Source organism: Protopterus annectens, chromosome 1.part0 (genome assembly GCF_019279795.1).
Source record: "Protopterus annectens isolate FY-2018-M chromosome 1.part0, PAN1.0, whole genome shotgun sequence".
In the NCBI taxonomy this organism is placed as follows: domain Eukaryota; kingdom Metazoa; phylum Chordata; order Ceratodontiformes; family Protopteridae; genus Protopterus; species Protopterus annectens.
The window spans coordinates 611268994-611295132 of record NC_056725.1 but is presented as its reverse complement, the minus strand read 5'-3'; the positions used below and the strand labels follow the sequence as shown (position 1 = coordinate 611295132).

General features: G+C 42.9%; 1 protein-coding gene across 3 annotated transcripts in view; it reads left to right on the top strand.

Annotated features, from left to right (window-relative positions):
- The window catches only part of UTP25 (UTP25 small subunit processor component), a 1083612-nt gene that overhangs the window by 721997 nt on the left and 335476 nt on the right, over positions 1 to 26139 (top strand). For all 3 annotated transcript variants that reach the window (XM_044061823.1, XM_044061814.1, XM_044061805.1), the window contains exons 8-9: positions 11459 to 11661; positions 16758 to 16940. In XM_044061823.1, the coding sequence (XP_043917758.1) occupies positions 11459 to 11661; positions 16758 to 16940 (386 nt within the window). The remainder of the gene's footprint in view (positions 1 to 11458; positions 11662 to 16757; positions 16941 to 26139) is intronic.

Sequence of the window (26139 nt, the reverse complement as noted above, 5' to 3'; positions counted from 1 at the left end):
CCCTCTTCTCAGTTCCCTGTTAATGTCACTGTCAGTTTGTAGATGCTCTTCGTGTTTCACTGTTGCAGTTATCACACTTGGTTTATCTGTCTGCATGTAACCCTCAGTCGGCCCGAATACAATAGTCTTGGGAATTCTGCGTCAGATGCTGTCGCCTCATCCATGATGTCACGGGTATAAAACATGCAGCCAATGTCATTACATCAGCTTTTCTTGCCGCACGGGAGCCTGAAGCTGAAGCAGTTCGCAAGTGCCGGTCGGCAGCTACCTGAAATTTTCGTTTTTCGAGTTTCAAACCTGAAGTCTTCTAAAGCTAAGTACTGGGGATCCTTTTTTCTTGCTCTAAGCAATGTCAGAAAAAGTTAACAATTCTCTTGCCTGTGGGAGGCAAATACCTCACAGAGATTTCCATTCTTACTGCGTCATCTGTTTAGGCCCAGACCACGACGTCCCACGCTGTCGGTTTTGTGCCTTGTTCAACGCCCGAACTATTCGTCGGGCTATTTTTGTCTCTAAATTCTTTCGCTCTCGTTCTCCGTATTCTGAAATGGCGTTAAGCCATCTGACTACCGACCTTCTGAAAAAACACAAAGATAAACACAGAGACAGACTGCATAGGTCCAAAGCTGCCGACGACGCTTCTGTTAAGCTAGTCGCCAATCCGCCTGTACTCAGTGAGGCGCTTTCGCAGCCCCTGTTACCCGCTTCTACAGATTCGCAGGCCTCTACTGAGACCCATTCAGAGTCCGGTATGCTGCAAGATGCTTCTTCAACTATGGAACCTGCGGATGTCTCTACCTTGGATGGGTCTGGAGCCGCTGTGCAGGCACCGGCTTCTGAGGGTGTATTCAGACCTTCCAATGTTCGTATTAAACCGACTACTACTTTGTTAATGACTAAATCTACCGAATTTCTCAGGCCCAGAGTTCGTACTACACCTAGGAAACCGATGACCAAAGCAGATTCTCAAGCTCCCATGCCACAGAAACAAATGCTTAGAATGGCTGAAGACCTCATTACTTTAATTAGGGGAAGCCAGCCTTCCCCCTCTAAAAGACAAAGAAATTATTGTCCTTCTAATTCTTCAGACCATGAGTCTGATGACTCTGACCCCTGTGATTACCAGGACATACCCTTATCTACCTATGAGGACTCAGATGCATTGGAGTCAATTCCCTCAGTGCCCCCCCCCCCCATAGGACCTTTCTTTCGGGGAAACCTTGCATACCCTAAGAGAGAATTTCTGCTGGAATGCTAGGACTACCCACAGTCCAAAAAGACACTCGGGATTTTTAGACTTGCCTCAGCATAGGCCTCTAGCTATTCCCCCTGTCCTGGATATTGTAGATGATGTCTTCTTGGAATCCAGCCTTACCCCCCTGATACTTGCTCCTAGAAAGCCTGACAGGTACTACAGAGTACCTGACTCTCACAAATTTCTCTTTAAAAATCCCACTGCGGATCCAGAAACCATTTCCCAGGGGCCTAAAGGTATTAAGGCTTCTACAGCCAAAAACCCTACCCCTTCGGACAGGGATTCTAGGGGTCTAGACAGATTGGGTAAGAAGGTATATACCTCTGCAACTCTTGCCATCAGGGCTTTAAATTGCCAGTTTCACATGTTGAAGTACCAGCAGCATATTATTGATCTAATTATACAAAAAATGCTGTTAATTCCTGATTGTGCAGAAAATAAAGACTTACAAGACTTAATGCATTCTGCAAACCAAGTTGGTAAACATACTTTGCAGTGTGGTTTTGATGCCTTAGTAGCATGTTGCAGGACTGCTGTCACTGGGTCTGTTCTGAGAAGGCATGCTTGGCTGAAGGAACAAATCTTGCCAGACCATGTCAAGGCAAAATTACTTGATGCTGCATTAAACCAAGAATGTTTGTTTGGCTCTAAAGCAGAAGTTCTTAAAAAGATAGAAGAAAAAGCTAAATCCATGCAAACTGTTAACGATTTCTTACAGGTATAGTCACCCAGATTCAGTAGGCATTGGCCTTCGAAAAACTGGTCCTTTCCAGTCCCTTCCAGACCTTCTCAGCCCAAACCCAGGGGCAACAGACCACAAAGACTACAGTCTCAGGGTATGCGCAGATCTAAACAATGGAGTGCTCCCTCTTCAAAGTCTGAGAGTGGTAAGCCACCCCCTATGGAAAAAGTTCACAATGACTTGTCCTTAACCCTTCCCAGCCACGCCCAAGTACTTGCACCCCTAGGAGGAAAACTCGCCCTGCATGCAAAAAACTTGGAGTATATTACCCAAGACCGATGGGTCTTAAACATTGTATCCCAGGGATACAGGTTCTGTTTCCACTCTCTGCCAACCCCAAGCAGATTGCCAGACCTTCCTCCAAACCAGTGGACAGAAACACACAAAGCAAGTACTTTCTCTTCTCAGTATCAGGGCTATTCAGCCTGTGCCAACAGAGCAAAGGGGACAGGGTTTCTACTCCAGGCTATTCCTGGTGCCCAGGAAAGAGAACTGTTGACGCCCTATTCTGGATCTATCAATTCTAAACACTTTCCTGGTGTTACCAAAATTCAAAATGCTTACACTCCAGCAGCTCCTTCCTATGCTAGCCAAGGACCCTGGCTAGTCACCCTAGACTTAAAAGAAGCTTATCTGCACATCCCCATAAGAGAATCTTGCAGGAAATATCTGCGTTTCAGGGCAGGTTCTATGCACTGTCAGTTCTCTGCACTTCCCTTTGGCTTATCTGCTGCGCCCAGGGTATTCGCAAAGTGCCTGGCTCCAGCCATTGCTTACTGCAGGTAGAGAAATATTCAGATTTACCTATACTTAGATGATTGCTTGATTCAGGTGGACATTCAAGAATTGCTACTTCAGCACCTGACGTTTGTAAAGAGACTCCTAACTTCTCTGGGGTATACAATCAACGAAAAGAAATCACATCTGGTACCCAGCCAAAAGATTGTATTCCTGGGAGCAAGCTTGAACACAACTTCCCAGATGACATTCCTCATTCCAGAAAAGCAGGCTTATTTGACATCTTATTTCAAACTACTGGCCACGCAAACCCAGCAATCTGCAAGAAAAATACTGCAAGCCCTAGGGTTCATAGCCTCATGTATTCTATTGATTCCATATGCAAGACTGCATATGAGGAAACTCCTGTGGTACTTAAAAAGTCTCTGGTGTCAACATTCCCAGGACCTGGAAGCAGTGATTCCTGTCATTCCTTGCCTAACGACAGAGTTCCTTTGGTGGGCAGAGGCTTGCAACCACAACAAGGAACTCCCTTTCTCACAACCCCCCACCATCCAAACTCTGACAACAGACGCATCAGACTATGCATGGGGGGCTCACATGGCAGGCAAATGCATTCAAGGCAAATGGAGCCCAGGGCAAATTCACCTGCATATCAATCAAAAAGAGCTGTACAGAATGCACTGACAGCCTTCAAATACCTCATCCTGCCAGGACAACTCCTGATAAAGACAGACAACACCACAGTTATGTGGTACATAAACAAGCAGGGGGGAACTCACTCCTACCCACTCTGCAGGTTAGCCATGACTCCGTGGAACACAGCCTTAAGCAACCAAGTGCACCTGCAAGCTCAATTCCTGCCAGGCAAACAAAATTCACTAGCAGAAATCTAATGGACCCACACGTGTGGAACCTGGAACCAAACTCAGACACAGGTGGGGGACACCAGAGGTGGACCTCTTTGCGTCCCCCAAAACCGTCAACTAAACAAATTTTGCACCAGAATTCCCCACAGCCAAGCTTGGAAAGTGGATGCCCTATCCTTCACATGGGAAAACCTCTCAATCTATGCCTTTCCACCTCTGCTCCTCCTTCCAAAGGTACTCCTCAAGATCAAGCAGGACAAGCCAGGGACAGTCCTTATTGCACCAGACTGGCCATGCCGGCACTGGTACCCACTCCTATGCAGTCTGACAGCAGTGCCACCCTGGCACCTACAGCAGACCCCCTCTCTGCTGTCCCAGCAGAAGGGACAGATTTTACATCCTCAGCTGCAAACCCTGAACCTGACAGCCTGGCTTATTCCCTGAATACATCACCAGCAACCCTCAGCAAACAGGTGCTGAATGTTCTCCTTGAGGCCAGGAGGCCCAGTACTAGGAAATCTTATTCAGAAAAGTGGAATAGATACTGTTCTTGGAGCCAGTCTCTAGGGAAGGACACAGCCATGCCCTCCTTGCCTCAAATCCTAGATTATCTAGCAGAGCTGCTCCACAAAGGCCTATCCTTCTCATCAATTAAGATTCATTCCTCTGCCATCTCAGCTCATTACAATACTGAGCCACCCCTCTTCTCTCACCCTCTGATCAAACAGTTCCTGAGAGACACTAACAGTTTAAGACCCCCAAGGAGAGCTCCCACTCCTGCCTGGGACCTTAACTTTGTACTAGAGAAGCTCATGCTTCCCCCTTTTGAGCCGGCTGCTACAGCAGAGTTAAAATTCCTCTCTTGGAAAACAGCCTTACTGCTAGCCATCACTTCAGCAAGAAGAGTGTCTGAGTTACAGGCCCTTATGGCTGTGGAACCCTTCATTATCTTCCATGCAGACAGGGTTTCCCTCAGGACTAACCCATCTTTTATGCCCAGGGTGGTATCCAGTGTGGCTTTAAAGCAATTCATCCATTTGCCAGCCTTTTTTCCTAATCCTCAGAATAAAGGGGAAAGGATCCTGCACTCCTTGGATGTGCACAGACAGCTCAGGTTTAGTCCTTGATAGGACTAAACCTTTCAGAAAATCTGACCAGCTGCTGGTCAGCTTTGCTACAGGGGCAGAGGGCAAGGCCATTTCGAAACAAACCATTTCTAAATGGATAGCACACTGCATCCATTTCTGCTACAAACACAATGGAAAACCTACCCCACATGGGATCAGGCCTCATTCCACTAGGGCTACCTCAACCTCTACAGCTTTTCTCAGGGGCGTGCCTACCAGGGACATCCTGGAAGCTGCAACCTGGAGTTCTGTACACACCTTCACCAAGCATTACCACTTACCTATCTTTTCCAAATCCAGAGCTGGATTTGCCACAGCAGTCTTACAAGGCCTGCTAGCCAGCCCTACTACTTCTTGACTGCCTCCACCCTTCCTCAGCTTTGGGAATCAACCCAAGTGTGATGACTACAACAGTGAAACATGAAGAACATAGTACAGTTGTGTACACTTACCATAAATGTAGATATTCAAGTGTATTCACTGTTGCAGTCCTGGTTACCCTCCCTCCAGCCCCCTGACTCTTCTATGCTTTCTACCTATTCTCTTTTTTTGGCCATATCTTATGGAAATGGTATTTACTTTTTACTGGACGTGTTCCACACCATTTGATTGCTTCCTATTTTGGGGGCCCCTGACATCTGGGGCAAGAAAAACTGATGTAATGGCATCGGCTGCATGTTTTATACCCCTGACAACCTGACGTCATGGATGAGGCGACAACATCCAGTGCAAAAATCCCAAGACTCTGGTATTCGGGCTGACTGAGGGCTAGCTGCAGGCAGATAACCCAAGTGTGATGACTGCAACAGTGAATACACGCGAACATCTGCATTTATGGTAAGTGTACACAACTGTACTTTCTGTGCACAGATTTATTATGATTTCAGGTAGATTCTCCCTGAGATGATGCATTCAAACTTTCTCCTACCGGTCTCTTAAGATATGTAACACCTTACCTTTTCATGTCAAGCCTTCTTCTTTCCTGCATCAGTTTAAGGATAAGCTTCTGGTGCACTGTATTAATCTTTTTATGTATAAATGCTAACACTGATGTTATTTTCTACTTGTGAAGGTAATTGTAACTTGAACTAATATTTAAGCCTTACCTGTGTTATACTATAGCTTGTTTTCACAGTACCAACATCTGTAAAATGTTGCCCAGAGTTATGTACTGTTCTAGGTGTATTTTGCCAAAGTCTGTAAAATGTTATTTGGAGTTTGTACTATTTCTGTATGGATTTTTTTTTTATCATAAAGTCATAGTTGAAAATGGTCCCCTGAATTTGGCACACTTAACAAAAGTAAAGTAAAATATATATTCTTTTTTGGATCTTATATTGTTTTAATTGTTTTACTTTATTAGCAGTAGGTTAGGTTTTTCAACTCAGTGGTTTTCACTAGCATCCATCCATAATCCCCATCTTCCCATTTTTGCACATGGGGTCAGGGTGTCTCAACATTGACTTTCATCTATAGCCAATGTTCACACTGCTAGGTGGCTAGCCCTGCTGTGGTTGTTCGTCCATACACTCACACCGATGATCAGTTTAGAGTGTCCAGTTCACCTATTGCATGCCTTTCAAATATGGGAGGAAAGTGGAGCTCCCTGAGAAAATCCATATGAATACAGGGAGGACATGCAGACTCTGCACAGAAGGCACCCCAGCCAAGAATTGAATTAGAGAATCTCTTGCTGTGAGGTGACTGTGCCACCCACTGCAACCTAGGATCACAAGAGGTTACTAGGCTGTTATAAGCCTAGCCAAGAGTTTAGCTCATGTTTAGACAAGTCAGCACCCGATGCCCCTGTCCAGCAGGGACACTGGTGGAATCTCAGGGGTATATTTTTTGTTTCCCATCTAGTTATCCAGGTTGCACTTAAAAAGGGGTAAAGAGGTACTCTGCTTGACATGGAGAAGGGAGTATATTCCATAGATGAGGGAATCTCTGGGACACAAATCTGTCCTGCCAACAAGTCCTGTTGATGTCGCAGACCAGGTTGAGGCCATGTGTGCGAGTTACTCAAGTGGTGCTTGACTTGTGGATATGCAGCAGTCCCATCAAGGTGGGGTGTGTGATCACCTTGTATGTCAGACAGAGATCACCTCTGAGGATTCTGTATGAAACTGAGTAGAGGGATGGGGCTTTTAGTTATTTGTCTGAGTGAGACCCCCTTGAAGGATGTCTACATCACTAGGGGAATTGATGATGGCACCCAGCTTGCAGTCATCTGCAAACTTGGTCAGCCATAGCCCGCTGGTTTTGGCCTGCACCTCAGAAAAATATATCCCAAATAACAGAGGCCCCAAGACCAAACCCTGGTGTACGCCTCTTGTTACAGGTTTACTGCTTGAGGTGGCTCCCCCTATTTTGACCAGGTATGTCCTATCAGTGAGCCAGTTTGCTACACATCTGGTAACATACGGATTGATGCCTAGTTGAGAGAGTTTATCTATTATGCCTGAATGGGGAATAGTGTCAAAGGCTTTGGCCAGGTCAAGATAGGAGGTGTGCACCTTCTTCCCCTCGTCCATGGCTTTGGTGACTGTCTCAAAGAAGTCGACCAAATTTAGCAGACATGACCTCCTCTTGACGAAGCCAAACTGTGTGAGATCGACTGTTTGGAGGTTGCCAATGTCCTTGTTAATGAGGTCCATGATAATCCGTTCCATGGCCTTGCAGATCAGGCTATTTAGGCTGATGGGTCTATAATTTCCCAGATTGGTGGACGCTCCACCTTTGTGCAAAGGGATGACAGTGGCTATCCTCCATTCAGCTGGGATGAAGCCGCTACTCAGGCTTTGACTGAATAGGCCGCCTAATGGTGCTGCAAGTTCCTGCCTGAGTTCACATATGATGCAGCCTGGTATATTTTCGGGTCCCATGGAGGCTGTATTTTTTGCCTTTGAGAAAGCAGTGATGACTTGCTCCCTAGATATAAAGGGAAGGGGGCAGGTACTGTGGATGTCCTGATTTACTGATGGGGGACAGAGGTGTGAAGTTTTTGCTGAATCTGTCAGCCAGTAAGTTTGCTATAGCTACAGCATTTGTGTATGTGGTGTCCTTGACCACCAGTTCTGAACAGATCTGGGTCCTTCCTTTGAGGTTGCGGACATATGTGAAGAAGGCCTTATGATTGTCTCTAGTAGATGTGGCCAGTTTGGACTCACTAACAGGCTTACTGGTACTTAAGCAGTGGGTACATAATTAAAATGTGACCTTTTATTCAAGCACCTAACCCATAAGCAATAACTATAGATGTCAGTAGTGTATTGTAAATGATTTGTCCTACATACATTGTTATCCATATTTTTCATTTATTTGTTATCTGATAAGTCCACTGGACACAAGCATCAGGGGTGATCCAAGAGCACTTGATGGATACCTTTAAGTAGAAGACGAGAGTAACCACTTAATGGATGATAAAATGGACTTGCATATACAAAGTCCAATATGGCCATTTCCTGGAATAATACCTTTTCTCCAAGGTATGGTAATCTCTGGGTTAGTATGTATAAGTATGGAGCTGAAGGGGTCTGGCTTCCCTGCAAAAAAGGAGTTTAAAGGAAAGGAGCAATGTCCGAGATTCTCTCTTCTCCTGTAGTTTTGGTGTTTTCTTTTTTCAGCTTATTGGCAGTCGGCATTTTGAGTGCCAGCATTTCAGTAGGGAGCCAAGGACAAGCACTTACACCTGACTTAACCCACTTTGTCAAATACCAGGTACAAATTACTTTTTATCCATAAACTCCATTTCAGACATGTGCAACTAAGTAAAGCTGAAATAAGTAAATATGAAAAATTAATTTAACTTCATTGTCTGCAAAGGCAAAATAAGGTTGTTTCTTCACTTAAACAGTCCATTCAGAAATTAAACAAGTAACAGGCATGGGTCACTTCAGAAGTTAAGTAGTATATTTTCCATTGTTGTCTGCTAACTGTAAATCAGAAATTTAAATCTGTAAGGTGTGCAAATCTGAATCATTCTACTGTCAGATGTAAATTAATAGACTGAACGGCATAACCTCACTAGAAGTTGTAGAATAAAAAACTTATTCTTCAGTTCACTGCTTCTTCTTGTCCACTTCTTATCAGCCCTATGATTAAGTACACTTTCAGGGTAGATCTGTATGTGAAGAGATGTACTGTACCTGCATTATTTGCATAGTACTATGTATGTGTGTGTGCATGTATATGTGTACATATGTGTTTATGTGTGTATATATATATATATATATATATATATATATATATATATATATATATGGATTCACTTCAGAAGCTCAAATTTACAAAATCTCGAACTGCAAATAACCAAAACCAAAAGATCGAGTTTCGCAAACTCGAACTTCTGAAGCGAAACTAAAAAAAAAAAAAAAAAGACAAACTTTGCTTTTGCAGGGGGGCTTTGCCCCCCTGCACCCCCCCACACCTCCCGTACTTAAATATACCAACTCCAAGATCGCGCTACAGTGGGGAAATGGGAAATCTCCCGTCTTGCGCTGTATGCAGAAGCGCAAAATGGGAGATTTCTCATTTCCTGTCAACATCGCAAAACAAATAAAACATTATGCACACACAGAGCTTACAACAATACTTGCCTCTGTGTGCACGTAACATATTAAGGTAATTAAACTCTTATTTTTGAACACTACACATATTCGATTTACTGAAATCTCGATCATATGGTCTCGACCATATGAAATTCGAGATTTCAGTCATTCGATTATGTGAAGTGTTTCCATATATATATATATTTGCATTAGCTTAACAGCATGATAGCTGAAAAGAAGCTGCCTAAATATTATATCCATTAAGCGTATTTGACATTCTACATTCTCCTCATCCTAATTTCCGTTTCACCTTTTCTCTCTCTGTCTCCTGCCCCCTTGAATAGTTTCTTACATTTCCACTCCCTTTCTGGTAGTCTGTTTCATGGGTCCACAAGCCTCTTTGTCTAAAGCACTATCAGGGATGTAGGCAGCGAGTCTGCTGCAATGTGCTGTGCCCCTTCCTCCACACCCACCCTTCATGTTCAAGACGAACCATTCATATCTCTTTGATTTGATCTTTTGCATCGGTATTATATACCTCCTGACTATTCTAGTCTAGTGGGAAGACCTGGAGTTTCTGTAGTATCTGGTCATACCTTCCATCCCACACATTTCCAGTGGCTTTCCCCAGGACTCCTTCAAGCAGCCAGGTATTACTTTTTTTGTATGGCTAAGCCAGATGTGATAAAACTCCCACAGTTCCACTCCTTGTTGCACTAAGAGCTTCAGACAAAATACTTGTCAGTGTTAAGTACAACTTGTCTGAATAAAACTTAGCTTTTATTAATATAATTAAAAGACTCTGATGCTTGGGCTTTCCAGCCTTACAAAGAAACAGAAGTACATTGCAATAATCCATTTTATACTTGAACAATATACTAATAAATAACATTTACTAATATACTAATAAATAACATTTACTAAACAATCAATCATTGAAGAGACATTACTTGAAAGAGGTACTCCATTTAATTTAAATATTCAAACACTGTGTCTGATATGTTACATATTTCAAGATAAAATAACTCTTTTTATACCTTAACCATTGTTTAAAGTCTACAAGGCATTGCATCAAAATTGCAGATTTGAAATAATTTAAAGTGAGTGCACATTCCTTTGAATGTTTTGCAGTTGGACTCTTAAATGTTGGTTCCTAATATCTCTCAAATGTTCTCAAATTCTTTTTGTTGTTTCACCTGTATAAAATTTTTGGCAACCACAAAAAAATAAGATAAATAGTGCAATTCCTCCTAGCTAATAATTCATACTAGGGTTTCTATGGCCCAGGTACAGCAGGTTATATTTGTCTTCATTGAGCTTCAGTTGCCATCTTAGGTTTCCCATATTCTTATTTTGACTCTCTCACCTCATCCTGTATTGCTGCATCTGTGAGTATACCGATGTTCCACCATATGGGTTTGTATTTAAATGTCTCATATGTGATCAGATAGAGCCTGCTGTTCAGAGGCATAGATGTTAGCCTTAACAATGGGATCCATTATAAGAGAATTACAGCAGAGTTTATTTAGGTCATCAAGTAACTGAAGGAAGTTTCCTTTGAGATGTCCCCAAACAAAGAAGTATTTGCTGGGAAGCTTCACCAGATTTAAAGGAACAGTCCACAGATTTATGATTGGATTTAACAAGGAAAGATGATACTATGGAGATTTCGATGAAATAGCCTTATTTGTAAGGACAAGATCAAGTATATTTGGGGATCCCTTGTAGGATGATTAACTATTTGTACAAGGAAGTTTAGGCATGCTGACCACTGGTCATTTGTAATTATCGCACTTACCTGATTACAAGTAAAATATTTATGGTTCACCTGATTCTTCCTTTGAGAACTGCATTAAAATTCATGCTTCTGAATTATGGGCAGCCTAATTTATGTTTCTGATTTATATTCTGGGGTGGCAGTATTTCCATGAGTCTTGCTGAGTCCAGAAGGTATAAAGTACATAAAGTGAAAATCAGTGGCAAAGTAGCAGTATGAGCCTGTGCAGGATACATTCAGGTTCTGAGGTCTGTATTTAAATTTGGCAGTGTAATGTACCTGATCAAATAAAGCTCATTAAGTCTTGAGGATCACCTTTGCAAATAAAAATTATCTTTGTGCAGTTTTTGATGCCTCTCATATTTAACATTTCACATAGAAATATTTTTTTTTTCGATAGGAGTTGGTATTCTTCAGAGAAGTATGAGACTTTATGCACCATTTTACTCGAGTGATATCATCATTGCATCTCCACTTGGGCTGAGGACAGTTATTGGTGTAGAGGGTGATGTAAAACGAGATTTTGATTTCCTGTCTTCCATAGAAATTCTTGTGATGGACCAGGCAGATGTATATTTAATGCAGAACTGGGAACATGTTTTGGTAAGTTAAGCATAATAAGATGGATAGCGTTTTACATTTGAAGCTTTTTATTGCATGGTTTGAGGCATTGTATGTTATGAATTAGAATAGGATCTGTTGATTTCCTTTTGTAGTCATCATTCAAGAGCTACAGAATAAGCCTGCTATTATGACTGGGAATCTTGATGATGTAGGGGGGGCAATAATGTAGAATTTACTGTTTCTGTTATCCATTGCTGCATACTGTACATGTCCTGCTGATGTCCAGAGGTGACATAATATATTCCTATTACGTCACGAATCTGCATTTTGTCAGAACGTCTCAAATTTATTTCATCCTCTTAGTTAAATGTTGATGCTTGTTCCGCATTTAAATCAGGCTTGTCCCCTTTCTTTTCTAACCTTGAGGATGCTGTCTTTCCAGAGGTGCTGTCCTTTGATGTGACATTGTATGACAGTTTCCTATGTTCTGTTATATTGCTGTTTAGGTGGTTGTCCAGAAAGAACTAAATGAAATTTGTAGTTGTCTCAAAAGAGTAGAGAATTTCCCTTGCTGTTCTTAACAAGATTTGTCCTGTATAAAAACAAGTCCTGGATTTATCCATATCCTTATGTGACCTTTGTTGGTTAAATTAATTGAGGATGCACTTTGTTAGTTCAAAGGCATTGTAAATATTTTCTTGCAAAAACAGTGAGAAAAAGATACAAATGCCACATACTCTTCATAAATTCTCCCTGGGCATGAATGTTGTAGCCCTACTCGAGAGGGGAAGTACAGTCCAGAGTGGGACCTGGCTAGACATAATGGTCAACAAGACTGTCCATAACCTTGAACTTCCTAGGATTTCCATGAAACATCTCAACAGTTTTTCCCTGATTTGTAGCTATATTCCCAGGTTGTATCTTTTTAAGACTTGTTGGTTTATCTTAGATATATTAGGCATAGACTTGGTTAGCTACTAAATCATTCCCAGAAATTCTCATCAGTGCTTGCTTGTCTCCCTTCTACATTTGTTCTGGCTTTGATCTTTGCACCAGTACTGTGACTTTCTCCAAGTCTGGTTTCAGTCCCTCTAAAGTTAAGAGGATGATATGTGTATTTCAGTCTTGTAACTCTTATTTTGTACTTGCTGTACCTAATTTAAAATGATGCCGTCTGTTTATTCAACAATTGTATTTGCCTCTTGTCATGTTTCTGTGTCTGCCCTCAGACTAGCAGGTCATCGGTCATGTTCACAACACAATCTGATCCTTCAGTTTATTTGTGCAGTTGCAGTCTGAAGTATATCCGACACAGATGACATTTCATACAGGAGTCTGAAGGGTCTATGCCTTCCTGAAGGTGCATTAAATGCACACTTACAGTTTTCTTCATCTTTTTGTATTTGCTAGACTCACCGATTTACATTTAATGCAGAAAAGAGCTTTGCATTTGACATAGTTGAGAAGACTTCCTCAACTTAAAGCAATGAGTAAAGCATTATTTTAATCACTTTAATTATACTATTCGGATCTTGTACGTGAATATGAATGCCAGCTGTTTCCTGCTTCACTTAACAGCTGTGACCATATTGTTATGTTGACTTTTGACTACTTCTTAATTAAAACTATGCTTTCAAATTCTTCTAATGCCAACCTGAAGGTACTACTACTCCGTGCTAGGAGTCTTAACAAGAAACTGCTCTCCCTTGAAGCTCTCCTTGCCTTGGAGAATGTTGATGTTTGTGCAGTTACAGAGACGTGGTTCAAGACAGTGGAAAGCACCCCAGCAATGCAAGACTACAGTGCCTTTCACACATTTAGACTACCCTCTGAAAAGGAAAAAAATGAAAGGAGGAGATGTTTCCATTTACATAAAAAGTAATCAAACCACAAGACTGGTCAAGCAGGGTGGCTTACTTGAGCTACCCTACTTCCAGTAGACCACAGGCAAAATCCCCCACCATCTCACCGCTAGCTACAGCACAAACCAGGAGCCAAAAAGTTCAAACCACTATTGTGGAAAAATACCCAAAGCTCGCAAGAAGCACAGTCACTCCAAGAAAACCCATTTATTGAAATAAAAACAGATTAAGCGCTTTTATCAAGCTAATTCACAGACTTCTTCAGAATCAATTCTAACCATCAAAGCTCCACAATTTAAATGTCAGTCCTTATAGTAACTTAAGAAGTCTGTGAATTAGCTTGAAGAAAGTACTTAATCTGTTTTTATTCCAATAAAGGGGTTTTTCTTGGAGTGGCAGTGCCTGTGCTTTTTACAAGCTGTGGGTGTTTTTCTATAATATCGCTAGCTACAGGTCCACAACCATGAACACCACTGTGCATACCTGAAGTTGCTAGAATCACTTACCATTCAGCCCAACACACTACTCACAGGCGATTTTAACTACCCCTCCATAAACTGGGAAACATATATGACTGCTAACATACAAGCTCAGAGATTCCTGGACTTTGTCAGTGCAAATGCTCTGGAACAGTTGGTCTGCACTTCCACTAGATGCTCAAATATCCTTGACATAGTACTCATAAACATGGGGAAGTGTTGCAGCTCCAATGGAATGTCCTCGTTGGTAAGATTGGATCATAAATTGGTCTCCTTTGAAATAAATGTAATGGTAGAAGCCCCATAAACCACAAAATCCTGCAGAATTTTTCCAAGGCAAACTACCTTCTATTACATGATAACATAGGTAATTTTAAAAGTCCACCTAACCCCGAAAAAATGAAAACCTATGTAGAAGTATACATGGATACCCTGTACACCCACTTAAACAGCTGCATAGTAAGCAGCAGTATCTGACTGATCTAAATCCAGGTCTAGCCGGAAAAACAAGTCACCCTGTTGGATCACCAGCACAAATAGATTATAAAACAGAAGGAAGAACGTCCTGCCTAGAAGCAAGTGGGAGTGTACACAACAGAGAAAAACAAATCCCTCATTAGTCTCAACAGGCAAATCAGGGAAATTGTCAAGTCTTCAAGAGCTAAATACAAGACTAAAATAGCCTCCCAAGCAAAGGATAACCACAACGCATTTTTAGTTATGTCTGAAATCTTAAGGGAAACACTCAACAATGTGCAGGGTTGGCTGTAGATGACACTATCTATACAAAGCCAGAAGAAAAAGCAAACCTACTGGCTGATAAATTCAGCTCAGATTTCACCCTCTCATCACCTCTGGTCACTCCCTGTGAAGTACACACTTACCACTCCTATTATCACAAAATAATAGATTGCCGATGAGCTGTCTAATGCTAGAAATGCAGCATCAATGGGACCTGATGAAATCCTTGGGTTCCTGTTAAATAGCTTGAAACGTGACATAACTGACTCATTCAGATCTTTCTTTAACCACAGTCTCCACTCAGACTTTGTCCCAGTAGAGTGGAGGACAGAAACAGTCACCCTCTGCACATTTGTAGGACCATCAATGTACCGAGGAAACTACTGACCTATAAGTCTGACTAGCCTCATATGCAAAGCTAAGGAAAGGATAATCTTGGACCTGATTAACAATGACACAGGAAATCTCCAGACTCTAGGTCCAACCCAGTTCATCTTTGTCAAGGGCAGGTCCTGCCTGCTCAGTCTGATGGACTGCTTTGAGAAGGTTGTCAAGGCCATGGATGAGGGTAAGACAGTGCATACTGCCTACCTTGACCTGGCCAAGGCATTTGACACAGTACCCCACTCTGGTATTATAGATAAACTCACAAAACTGGGCATAAACCTCTGCATCACCAGATGGATAGCCAAATGTCTTACAGGTAGTGTACATTTTTAGAGTGGGGGAATCCACATCCACCAAGAGGCCAGTCACCAGTGGAGTACCACAGGGCTCAGTGCTGGGCCCCCTCCTGTTTGAGATATACTTTTCAGATGTCAAGGCAATTGTAGATGCCCTTTCGCTGAACAAGTTTGCTGATGATGCAAGTTTGGGGCAATCACTCCCTTCCCAAATGATGTGAGATCCTACAGAAAGGACTGACATAGACTAACGATTGGTGTTAGAGCCATGGTTTCAAATGAAATGCAAAGAAATTCATAATGGTACCCTTTGGGAAATCAAATATCCATGAAAATTACAACATTGATAGCACACCCATAAGAGTGGACCCAGTGGTGAGAGATCTGAGTACTTAGATCATAATCTGAACTTTGACCACCATGTGGCCCTGGCGGTGAGGAAGTCCTATATGGCTCAGCTTATAAGTAAGGGCATAGCATCTAAGATGCAAGGATGTCATTGTACCACTGTACACGGCCTTCATCAGACCAGTAATCGAGTACAGTGTATCAGAAGAAGAGATCCGAACACCTGATTTGGTAAGCACTTGCACTACATTCTGCCTTTGGAACAAAAATCTGCATAGGATTTAGTGTACCTCCAAGATATCTGCCATTTTATGTGCATGCTGCTTCACCAAATCCTCATATTCCTTTACCATTTGTATCTGTTTGCAGTCATGTGGACCACTCTTGTGTATATTTGAAGCCTTTAAGCTTATATTTTCAGTGTAAGCTCAGCCCCAGTGCTGTCTCCCCCCCCCCACCACACACACACCAACCTCCACCTCCCCCCTACCTGATTCTGAGAATCTTACATAACTTCTGACACATCCAAAAGCTCTGCACTCACAATTTTTGAAACAAAGCACTTCCCCTGAGGTTTTATCTGCATTACTGACCTTGTTAATTTGCTCCTCATTTCTTTGGTACAGCAAGTGCAAAACTCCACCATAGCTTCCCTTTTTCCTTGTTGGTGTGCACACAGTTGTATGTGCACTGTTGGCTTCTGTTACTTTCTGTCATTAGCAGGACTTGACCCTCACTGTCCAGGGTCATCATGACTAACTTCAAACACATCAGCATCCTGTTCCCCTTATCAGTTCTGCCATTTCTTCCACCACCAGTTCTACCCTTTCTTCTGCTTTGTTCTTGTCTTTCTTCCTGATAAGTGAATATAGATCTGTGCGATTATCTGTGAAAGAATACCCAAGATTTGCAATGCATCATATTTTTTGTGAGTTGATTTTGTTGATGCCTTTGAAGCTAAACCTTTAATAGTGTCACAGCATTGTGCTATTAATGATGGTTTAATTTACTTTCTCTTATAGCTTCTTATGAAAACTATGAATCTCCAACCTTTAGATCCTCATGGTGTTGATTTCTCCCGCGTTCGGATGTGGAACCTAAATAACTGGTCTAAATACTACCGTCAGACTTTACTGTTCAGTGCTGCTCAGGATCCACAGATTAACTCACTCTTCAATAAGCATTGCTTCAACTACAGAGGACAGGTTAGTTCTCAGACTAATGTCTGCCTGTTGTGAGGTAGAAGTAACAGAAGTTGCAAAGCTGAAACTGCATATTTGCATTTCAAAAGCAATTTAGAAATGTGGTTGAAGACCGCTATTTTAACTAGTCTGTCTTTATAGTTAACATCCTGATTGGTATGTTTTCCAAAGTATTTAGATAGTTTGTACTTTGATCTTATCTATTTACAGTTTGTTAATGGGGTAATTGAGATGGCCTGTTGACCCTTTTCAGTCACAACCCAGGTACAATATTCAGGCATAGTGCATCCTGTTAACATTGTAAAAAGGTGGAGGTAAATACAAATCGTATATAGTAATGGATAGTATCTCAAACAATGGCCAGTCTTGGTGTATATAATATTTACAAAATATACATTTAGGAGGAACAATTAAAAAAATTAATTTCTATTTGATGTTACATTCAGTGAATTTGCAAGTTAATTTCTAGCTTACAGAGCCTAAGACTTAGTTGTGGTAATTACAGTACAGTAATTATCCAACATCACGAAAGCAAGAGCATTTTGCCTTGTTCTGTAGGTGGAGGTTAAGATTTATTTATGTTTCCATTGTGTTCTGGGTTTCTTTAGGTTATAGTTGGTTCCATGCTGCATATATATATATATATATATATATATATATATATATATATATATATCTCACTCACCCAATCCCAGTTCTTAGAAACTTCAGTTGTTTCAAAGCATGGACTGCCAAAATCTTTTCCTTGTGAAAGGAACCACTTGGCTAGCGTGAGAAAAAACCTACACGGACCACAACTAAACCCACCAAAGTGGGGGCTTCGCCTCCACACCCCCCCTACTTAAATATTCCAAGTCCAACATCACACTACATTGAAGAAAGGGCAAAGTACACCATGGTGGATAATTGGTTCCTTTCACAGGGAAAGGATTTTGGCAGTCCGTGCTTTCGGATAACTGAAGTTTCTAAGAACTGGGATCGGGTAAGTGACCTTTGGTTCAATGTAATTTCGATGGGTTGAAGTAGACCCATATATATATATGTGTGTGTGTGTGTGTGTGTGTGTGTGTGTGTACACACATATATAAGGGTGTGTAGTACAATAATGGTACTGTAATGGGTAACCAGTTTACTTTTTATGGTAGGAAGCAATGATGAGTATCCACATCTGCCTGGAGAGCAAATCTGAAAATCTTACTTTGGATATTTAAATTATTAATGACTTATGTGAGGAGTGAAAGGTGATCAAGTGTAATGCATATTCCAGCTTTGAATACTGTATTGGCCGTTGCTGTATTATTTCTTTTGGTTTCATTTGAAGGAGAAAAGATTGATTGTGTGTTTAAGGTGGTAGAGAAAGCCTTTTAGGGAGAGGGGTACCCCTTTACTGTCATTTACTTTACAAGCATGTGCGGTACTGTTGCATTAACTAAACATTATGTACTTTAACCGCTTGCTTCATTTTTTATGTGGAGTTTCAGTGAGTACAGGAGTAGATTATGCCATGTTAAAATGTTTGTCTATCACTGAAAATGACAGGTGAATTCATAGCCTAGTCATGCAAATAACAAGATCTTGTTGGATAATTCATCTTTTCCTTGAAGGAACCTCAGTAGGAGATATGACCAAAGGGGTAAATTTCTCTTAAATTTTGCCAAGTAACTAAAACTCTAACATATGCAACCCCTCCATGAATGGTGATAGTTGTATATTTAGGTTAATACTCTCTTCATCTTGTAGTTTGGAATCTTTTCAGAAGTTCCTGTACTCAAGGGTATGTGCCTCCTATGCCAGCACATGCTGTAATGTCAATTACAGTGCACCTAGCCTCTGGGGAAGGTACGTCCCAAAATGTAGGTGCCATCAATCCCCTAGTTGAGTGTTTGGGGCAAGTCACTGTTCGTGTGATCCTTAGGTGTAATCCTTCAAGTTGTAGCTGCAGAATGGTTGTTGTTTGGGGGGAGGTCTTCTCTCCTGGTCTCTCTCTGCCAGATTCAGCAAGATGTAATGGCTCGAGTAGGTGAAAGTCCTCCAGGTTTTCTTCCTCTCCGTGCATATTGCAAGCCTCTTATGTCCCTGTGCCACGTTGGCAGGCATATAGTTGGATGGTGTACCCTGTCACCCATTACATGGTGTGTGCACTTGACCCTTGCATAACCATGTCACTGCTGGAACTGGTGGGGAAGGGATACCCACTTCACATTGTCTTAGTTGGAAAATTCTGAAAGACAAGTTGGCTGTTTTCTGTGGTACAGATGAGAACAGCGAGCCCTCCCCACATCCTTTGGAGAAACTTTGAATCTTATGAAGTGCTCAAGACATGTCATCATTCCTTCCTCCAAGTAAAAACAAATTAAAGAGGAGAAGGAGGAGAAGTCTTGGGTTATATCCCTGTGGTCCCAGCCACCAAGGAATACCGTACATACTTGCACCCTGAAAACACCCTTTGCATCTATAAGAAAAATAAACTTTCTGTAAGTCATAGTGTAATGAAGAAATTTCACCCTAGTGAGACAGGTGCTGGAAAAATCATTCTCCCATGCCAGGTTTAGGCTCAGGTATGAAGAAATGGTTAAGACTCTCTATTTCTACTGCCCAGAGTGAAACGCCATCTGCCCTTGTGTGGTTTTGATTGTGCTGATGCTGTTGATAAGGTTGCGGCCTTAGCCATGTAATTGCACAGGATAGTCTTGCTGAAGCTTTCCCTCTTAAATGGAGCTTAGACAGTCTTCCATGGAAGCATTTCTTTAAAGCGGAAAGCCTCTTTGCACAGCTTTCTCAGGACCCAGTAGATAACCTGTTGAAGAGGAAGCAGGATATGTTTTTCCATTTAACTGTTGCAGTATTCTTTGTTGCCTCACAGCAAGAGGTTCTCCGGTTCGATTCTCGGCTGGGGTGCCTTCTGTGCGGAGTCTGCATGTCCTCCCTGTGGTCGCATGGGTTTCCTCCGGTTGCTCCGGTTTCCTCCCACATCCCAAAGACATGCAGTAGGTGGATTGGACACTCTAAATTGGCCCTAGGTGTGAGTGCATGTGTGTGTGCCTTCTGTGGAAGGTTGGGTGCCGGGCTGGCAACTCGACACTGTAAAATTCCACTGCCAATCATGAGCGGACAGGTGATCCGCTGTGGCGACCCCTAACCAGGAAAAGCCGAAAGAAGAAGAAGAAGTAGTATTCTTTACAATAGGCATCCCCTAACAAGGGTAGCCATATGTCCGGCCAGTGTACCAAGACCTTTTAGTTGTAAATGGTATGTGTATGTCTCACACATGTTCCCCATGCATGGTGTAGGGCATAAAGATGACATCCGGATTTGCCATACTCAGAACTTCTTTGCCGTCAGTCCAAACGCTTGTTCGTCTGCTGGTTCTACCTCTTCAGATAAGTACCCCATTGGTGTTTTTCATTTTATTATCTTTTGTTTGCCTTGTTCTCTGGTTATTGGAGTCCATTGTCTCTAAGATATTGAGCAGTCAGATTTCTTCCCTGCCGATTTATCTTGATAAGCAACAACTTAAATTGTTGGTTAAGGATACCATATAAGGATCTTCCCAGCTCAAGGGCTAGTCATCTACAAAGAAAAAGGCAAGAAAGTTAGGTCTAATTCTTCATCTGTACCGCCTGCAGTGGCCATCTCTCGAGGCCGGTGAAAGCCCGGAGGAGCAAATGGTTTCTTTTTTGGATTCCTCTGCTGTGACCCCGTTGGAAGCTGGCATTGACCTGATGCCACACATATTCATGGAGGTTTTGTAGACATCCACTTCAATTGTACAGGGGGAACTGTGGCTGGTTATCATCAAAGGGCCTAGGGGAGTTCCTCAAATTTCAGTTAAGAAAGAGGTCCCAACTGTCATTACTGAATGCTTTCCAGGGTCAGAGCTTCAAGAATTTTTGTAAGGCTGACATCCCACTCAAAAGAAGCAGAAAACTAAACCGAAAGAAAGACCACATCAATGTCAAGGAGTTGAGAGCTGTTCATTTGGCTCTTCAGGCTTTTCATCCTCTTTTTCTTCCAGAGGGCGTCAAGATTGTCACAGACAATACCGCAGTGATATGGTATGTCAGTAAGCAAGGAGGGACAAGGTCTTTTATCTCCTTTGCAGGTTAGCCTTTCAGGTTTAGGAACTAGCTGTCCAGTATTAGGTGACTCTTCAGGCAGTTTACATTCCCTCAGATCAGAACATAGTGTCAGATTCTCTGAGCAGGTCCATAACACAATCCCATGAGTGGATGCCTCACAGAGATGTGTTTCTGGACATTGTCCACCAGTGGGGTACTCCTCAAGTAGATCTGTTTGCCTTCCTTCTGAAGAGACAACTTCCTCTATTTTGTGCCAGAGTCCCATGCCATTTGGCCTGGAAGGTGGACACCCTGTCATTTTCTTAGAGGTGGATATTTCCCTCCCCTTCCTCTCATTCCAAAAGTCCTGTTCAAGATAAAACAGGATGCTCCAGAAAACTTGCTGGTGACTTCCTTTTGGCGCAGGCAGCATTGGCTTCCTCTTTTGCATCTTGCCAAGGGCAGTCATCACAAGTTTCCTCACAGGGCGGACCTACTCGCACAAAACAAAAGATTTTTTATCCACCCTTCACTTATCCTGTCTTCAACTGACATTGTGGATGATAGAGTTTTGATCCACTACAGACACCTATTTTTCTGAGAACGTGTTTCAGGTCCTGCATGAGGCCAGGAAACCCACTACTAGGAAATCGTACATCCAAATGGAAGAGGATTTTTGTTTTGTGTCTTTCTCATAACCTGAATTCACTTACTGTGGATGTTCCTTTGGTTCTCTCATTTGTGTGAATTGCTTAATGCTGGGTTGACATATTCTTCATTAAGGACCATCTGGTCCACTATCTCTGCTTGTCTGCCTTTCACTCCCTCCTTAGCCTCTAGATTTGAGGCCAAACCATTTCTTAAAGGCATGGTTAACATTAGCCCTCCTAGGAAACCTCTCCCGCCTTCCTGGGACTTTGTTTTGGAAGAATTGACTGTGGCTCCTTTTGAGCCTGCTGCTTCAGCTTCTGTATAGCATTGTTCTTGGAAGACTGATGTTCTCCGTGTTTCACTGTTTCAGTCATCACACTTGGGTTATCTGCCTGCAGGTAGCCCTCAGTCGGCCTGAATACCAGAGACTTAATATTTCTGCGTCGGTTGCTGGCGCTCCAGGACTGACGTCAGGTCGTCAGGGGTATAAAAACAGGCAGCCGACGCCATGACATCAGCCTTTCTTGCCGAAGAGCCTGAAGCAGTTTGCACGAGTGCCAGTTGGCCGCTACCTAAGTTTTTGTTTCCAAATTGAGTTATCCTGAAATCTTCTAAAGCTAAGTACCCCATTGGGGACCCTTTTTTCTTGCTCTAACCGATGTCAGAAAAAGTTAACAATTGTCTTGCCTGTGGAAAGCAAATACCACACCGAGATTTCCATTCTTACTACATCATCTGTTTAGGCCCAGACCATGACGTACCTTGCTGTTGGTTTTGTGGCTTGTTCACCACCCAAACTATTCATCATCAGGCCCTTATTGTTGCTAAATACTTTCGTTCTCGATCTCCATATTCCAAAATGATTTTGGTAAATCATCCGACTACCGATCGTCTGAAAAAAAACATAAGGATAAAGACAGAGACAGACCGCACAGGTTCAAAGCTGCTGACTTCGCCGGCACTCAGTGAGGCACTTTCGCAGTCCCTGATGCCAGCTTCAGTGGATTCGCAGGCCTCTACCAAGACCCGTTCGGAGTCCAGTATGCTGCAAGACTCTTCTTCGACTACAGAAACTGTGGATGTCTCTACCTTGCATGGGTTCGGAGCTGCTGAGTAGGCACCGGCTTCTGAGGAAGTACTTCACACTACCAATATTTGACTCAAACTGACAACTTCTTTCGTATCTTCATTTCTGTCTAAAACTACTGAGTTTCTAAGGCCAGGAGTATGCACTACGCCTAAAGAACTGACGACTAAAGCGCATGCACCTGCTCCCTCGCCACACCATCAAATGCTTAAAATGGCAGAAGACCTTATTATGATGATTAGGGGAAGTCGGCCTTCCCCTGCTAAGAGAAAAAGAGACCTGTCCCCAGCAGCTTCAACAGACCAAGAGTCCGACAACTCTTGAGTTATTTGATTATGAAGACGTGCCCTTATCTGCTTATGAGGATTCAGATTCAGAGGAATCCATTCCATCTGCTTCTCCTCCAGAGGATTTTTCTTTTGGTGAAACCTTACATACTTTAAGAGAGCATTTCCACTGGGAATGCCAAGACTATCTCCAGTCCAAAAAGAGACTCCACAGCATAGGTCTTTAGCAATACCACCAGTCCTGGATGTTGTTGATGATGCCTTTATGGAATCCAGTTTAACTCCTAATACTTTACCCCCTGCTCCTAGGAAACCAGACAGATACTACAAGAGTATCTGACTCTCACAAATTCCTTTTCAGAAATCTTACTGCTGACCCAGAGGTCATCTCCCAGGGTCCTAAAGGTATCAAAGCAACTACAGCAAAGAATCCCACCCCTTCGGACAGGGATTCCAGAGCATTGGACAGATAGGGTAAGAAAGTATATACCTCTGCAACTCTCACCATTAGGGCTTTGAATTGTCAGTTTCACATGCTGAAGTACCAACAATATATTATGGAACTTATTAAGCAAAAATAGCTACCTTTACAGACTGTGCAGAAAGTAAAAAATTGCATGAGCTTATGCATTCTGCAAACCAAGTCAGCAAGCATACATTGCAGTGTGGCTTTGATGCCCTAGAAGCATCTTGCAGGGCAGCAGTCACTGGTTCTGTACTGAGAAGGCATGCTTGTCTTAAGGAGCAGACCTTGCCAGACCATGTCAAACCAAAGTTATTAGATGTTCTTTTAAACGAGGACAATCTGGCACCAAAACAGAAGAGGTTCTTAAAAAGATGGAAGAAAAAACAAAATCTATGCAGACAGTCAAAGAATTCTTTCAAGTACAGCCTCCTAGATTCAGTAGGCATTGCCCCTCGAAACATTGGTCCTTTCCAGGTCCTTCTAGGCCATCTCAAACTAGACCCAGGGGAAACAGACCCTCCAGACTACAGTCTCGGGATATGCAGAGAACTAAGCAATGGAGTGCCTCCACCTCTAAAGCAGGGAGTGCTAAACCACCCCCTTATGGAAAGATTTCCCATGACTTCTCAGCTCCACTCCCCACCTCTGTCCAATTGCTTGTGCCCCTAGGAGGAAAACTTGCCCTTCATGCATAAAACTGGCTTTCCATCACCAAAGACCAATTGGGTCCTCAACATTGTATCCCAGGGGTACAAATTTTACTTCCACTCACACTCACTGCCAACCCCAAAATGGTTCCCAGACCTTCCTCCAAACCAGTGGGCAGAGGCACAAAACCAAATTCAATCCCTGCTGTCTATAAGAGCAATTCATCCTGTTCCTGCAGAACAGATAGGTCAATGATTTTATTCCAGACTTTTCGTAGTACCCAGAAAAGAGGGCACTTGGCGCCCAGTCCTAAATCTTTCAATTCTCAACGCCTTCCTGGTGGTACTAAAATTCAAAATGCTCACCCTGCAGCAGCTTCTGCCTATGCTAGCCAAAAATGTCTGGTTAGTTACCCTAGACTTAAAAGAAGCCTATTTGCCCATCCCTATAAGGGAGTCATGCAGGAAATATCTACGCTTCAGGGCAGGATCTATGCATTATCAGTTCTCTGTACTTCCCTTTGGCTTATCAACTGCTCCCAGAGTATTCACAAAATGCCTGGCGCCAGCCACTGCTTACTGCAGACAGAGAAATATTCAAATTTACCTGTACTTGGACGACTGCCTGATTCAGGCAGACAGTCAGGAAATGCTGTTGCAGCACCTGACATTTGTAAGGAACCTTCTAACCTCCCTGGGGTACACCATCAACGAAAGTAAATCACAAACAGTCCCCAGTCAAAAGATTGTATTCCTGGAAGCAAGCTTGGACACAGCATCCCAGATGGCATTCCTCACTCCAGAAAAACAAGCCTATCTGACAGACTGTTTTACTCAAATGGCCACCAGAACCCAGCTATCCGCAAGGAAAATCCTGCAGGCCCTAGGGTTCGTGGCCTCATGCATCCTATTAATTCCATATGACAGACTGCATATGAGGAAACTTCAATGGTACTTAAAAGTCTTTGGTGCTAGCACTCTCAGGACCTGGAAACTGTCATTCCTATAATACCCTGTCTAAGGACAGAGTTTCTTTGGTGGGTAGCAGCATGCAACCACAACAAGGGACTGCCCTTTACTCAATCCAACACTGCCCGGACCCTAACCACAGACGTATCAGACTATGCCTGAGGGGCCCACATGGACGGCAAGTGCATTCAGGGCCACTGGAGCCCAAGTCAAATTCATCTGCACTTCAACCAGAAAGAGATGGTAGCTGTGCAGCATGCTCTGACAGCTTTCAGATCTCTACTCTCACCAGGACACCTGTTAATAAAAACAGACAACACCACGGTTATGTGGTACATCAACAAGCAGGGGGGAACCCACTCTTAACCACTCTGCAGGCTAGCCATGGCCCTGTGGAACACGACCTTGGACATGCAGTTCCATCTGCAAGCTGAATTCCTGCCAGGCAAACAAAACATACTGGCAGACGCCTTACGCAGAAATCTCCTAGACCCACACAAGTGGCAACCAGAGCCCAGCACCTTCAACCTTCTGATTCAGAAATGGGGGACCCAGAGGTGGATTTCCCTGCCTCCCCCTGCAATTACCAGCTCAGCAAATTCTGCACCAGGACACCCCACAACAGGGCCTAGAAAGTGTATGCCCTATCCTTCCAGTGGGCAAATCTCTCAATCTATGCTCCCCCCCGCCCCTTCTCTCAAGAGTATTGCTTAAGATAAGACAGGATAGACCAAGGACAATTCTGATTGCCCCGGACTGGCCACGCCAGCACGCACTGGTACCCACTCCTGCGCAGCCCATCACCGGTGCCACCCTGGCACCTACACCAGAACCCAACCCTGCTCTCTCAGCAGGGGGAACACATCTTGCGACCACAACTGCAAACCCTAAATCTTGCAAGCTGGCTTATTCCTTGAACTCTCCCCCAGTAACCAGCCTAAGCAAGTAGGTGCTGGACATCATTCTTGAAGCCAGAAGACCCAGTACAAGGAAATCCTATGCTAATAAGTGGAAAAGGTACTGCTCCTGGATTCAGT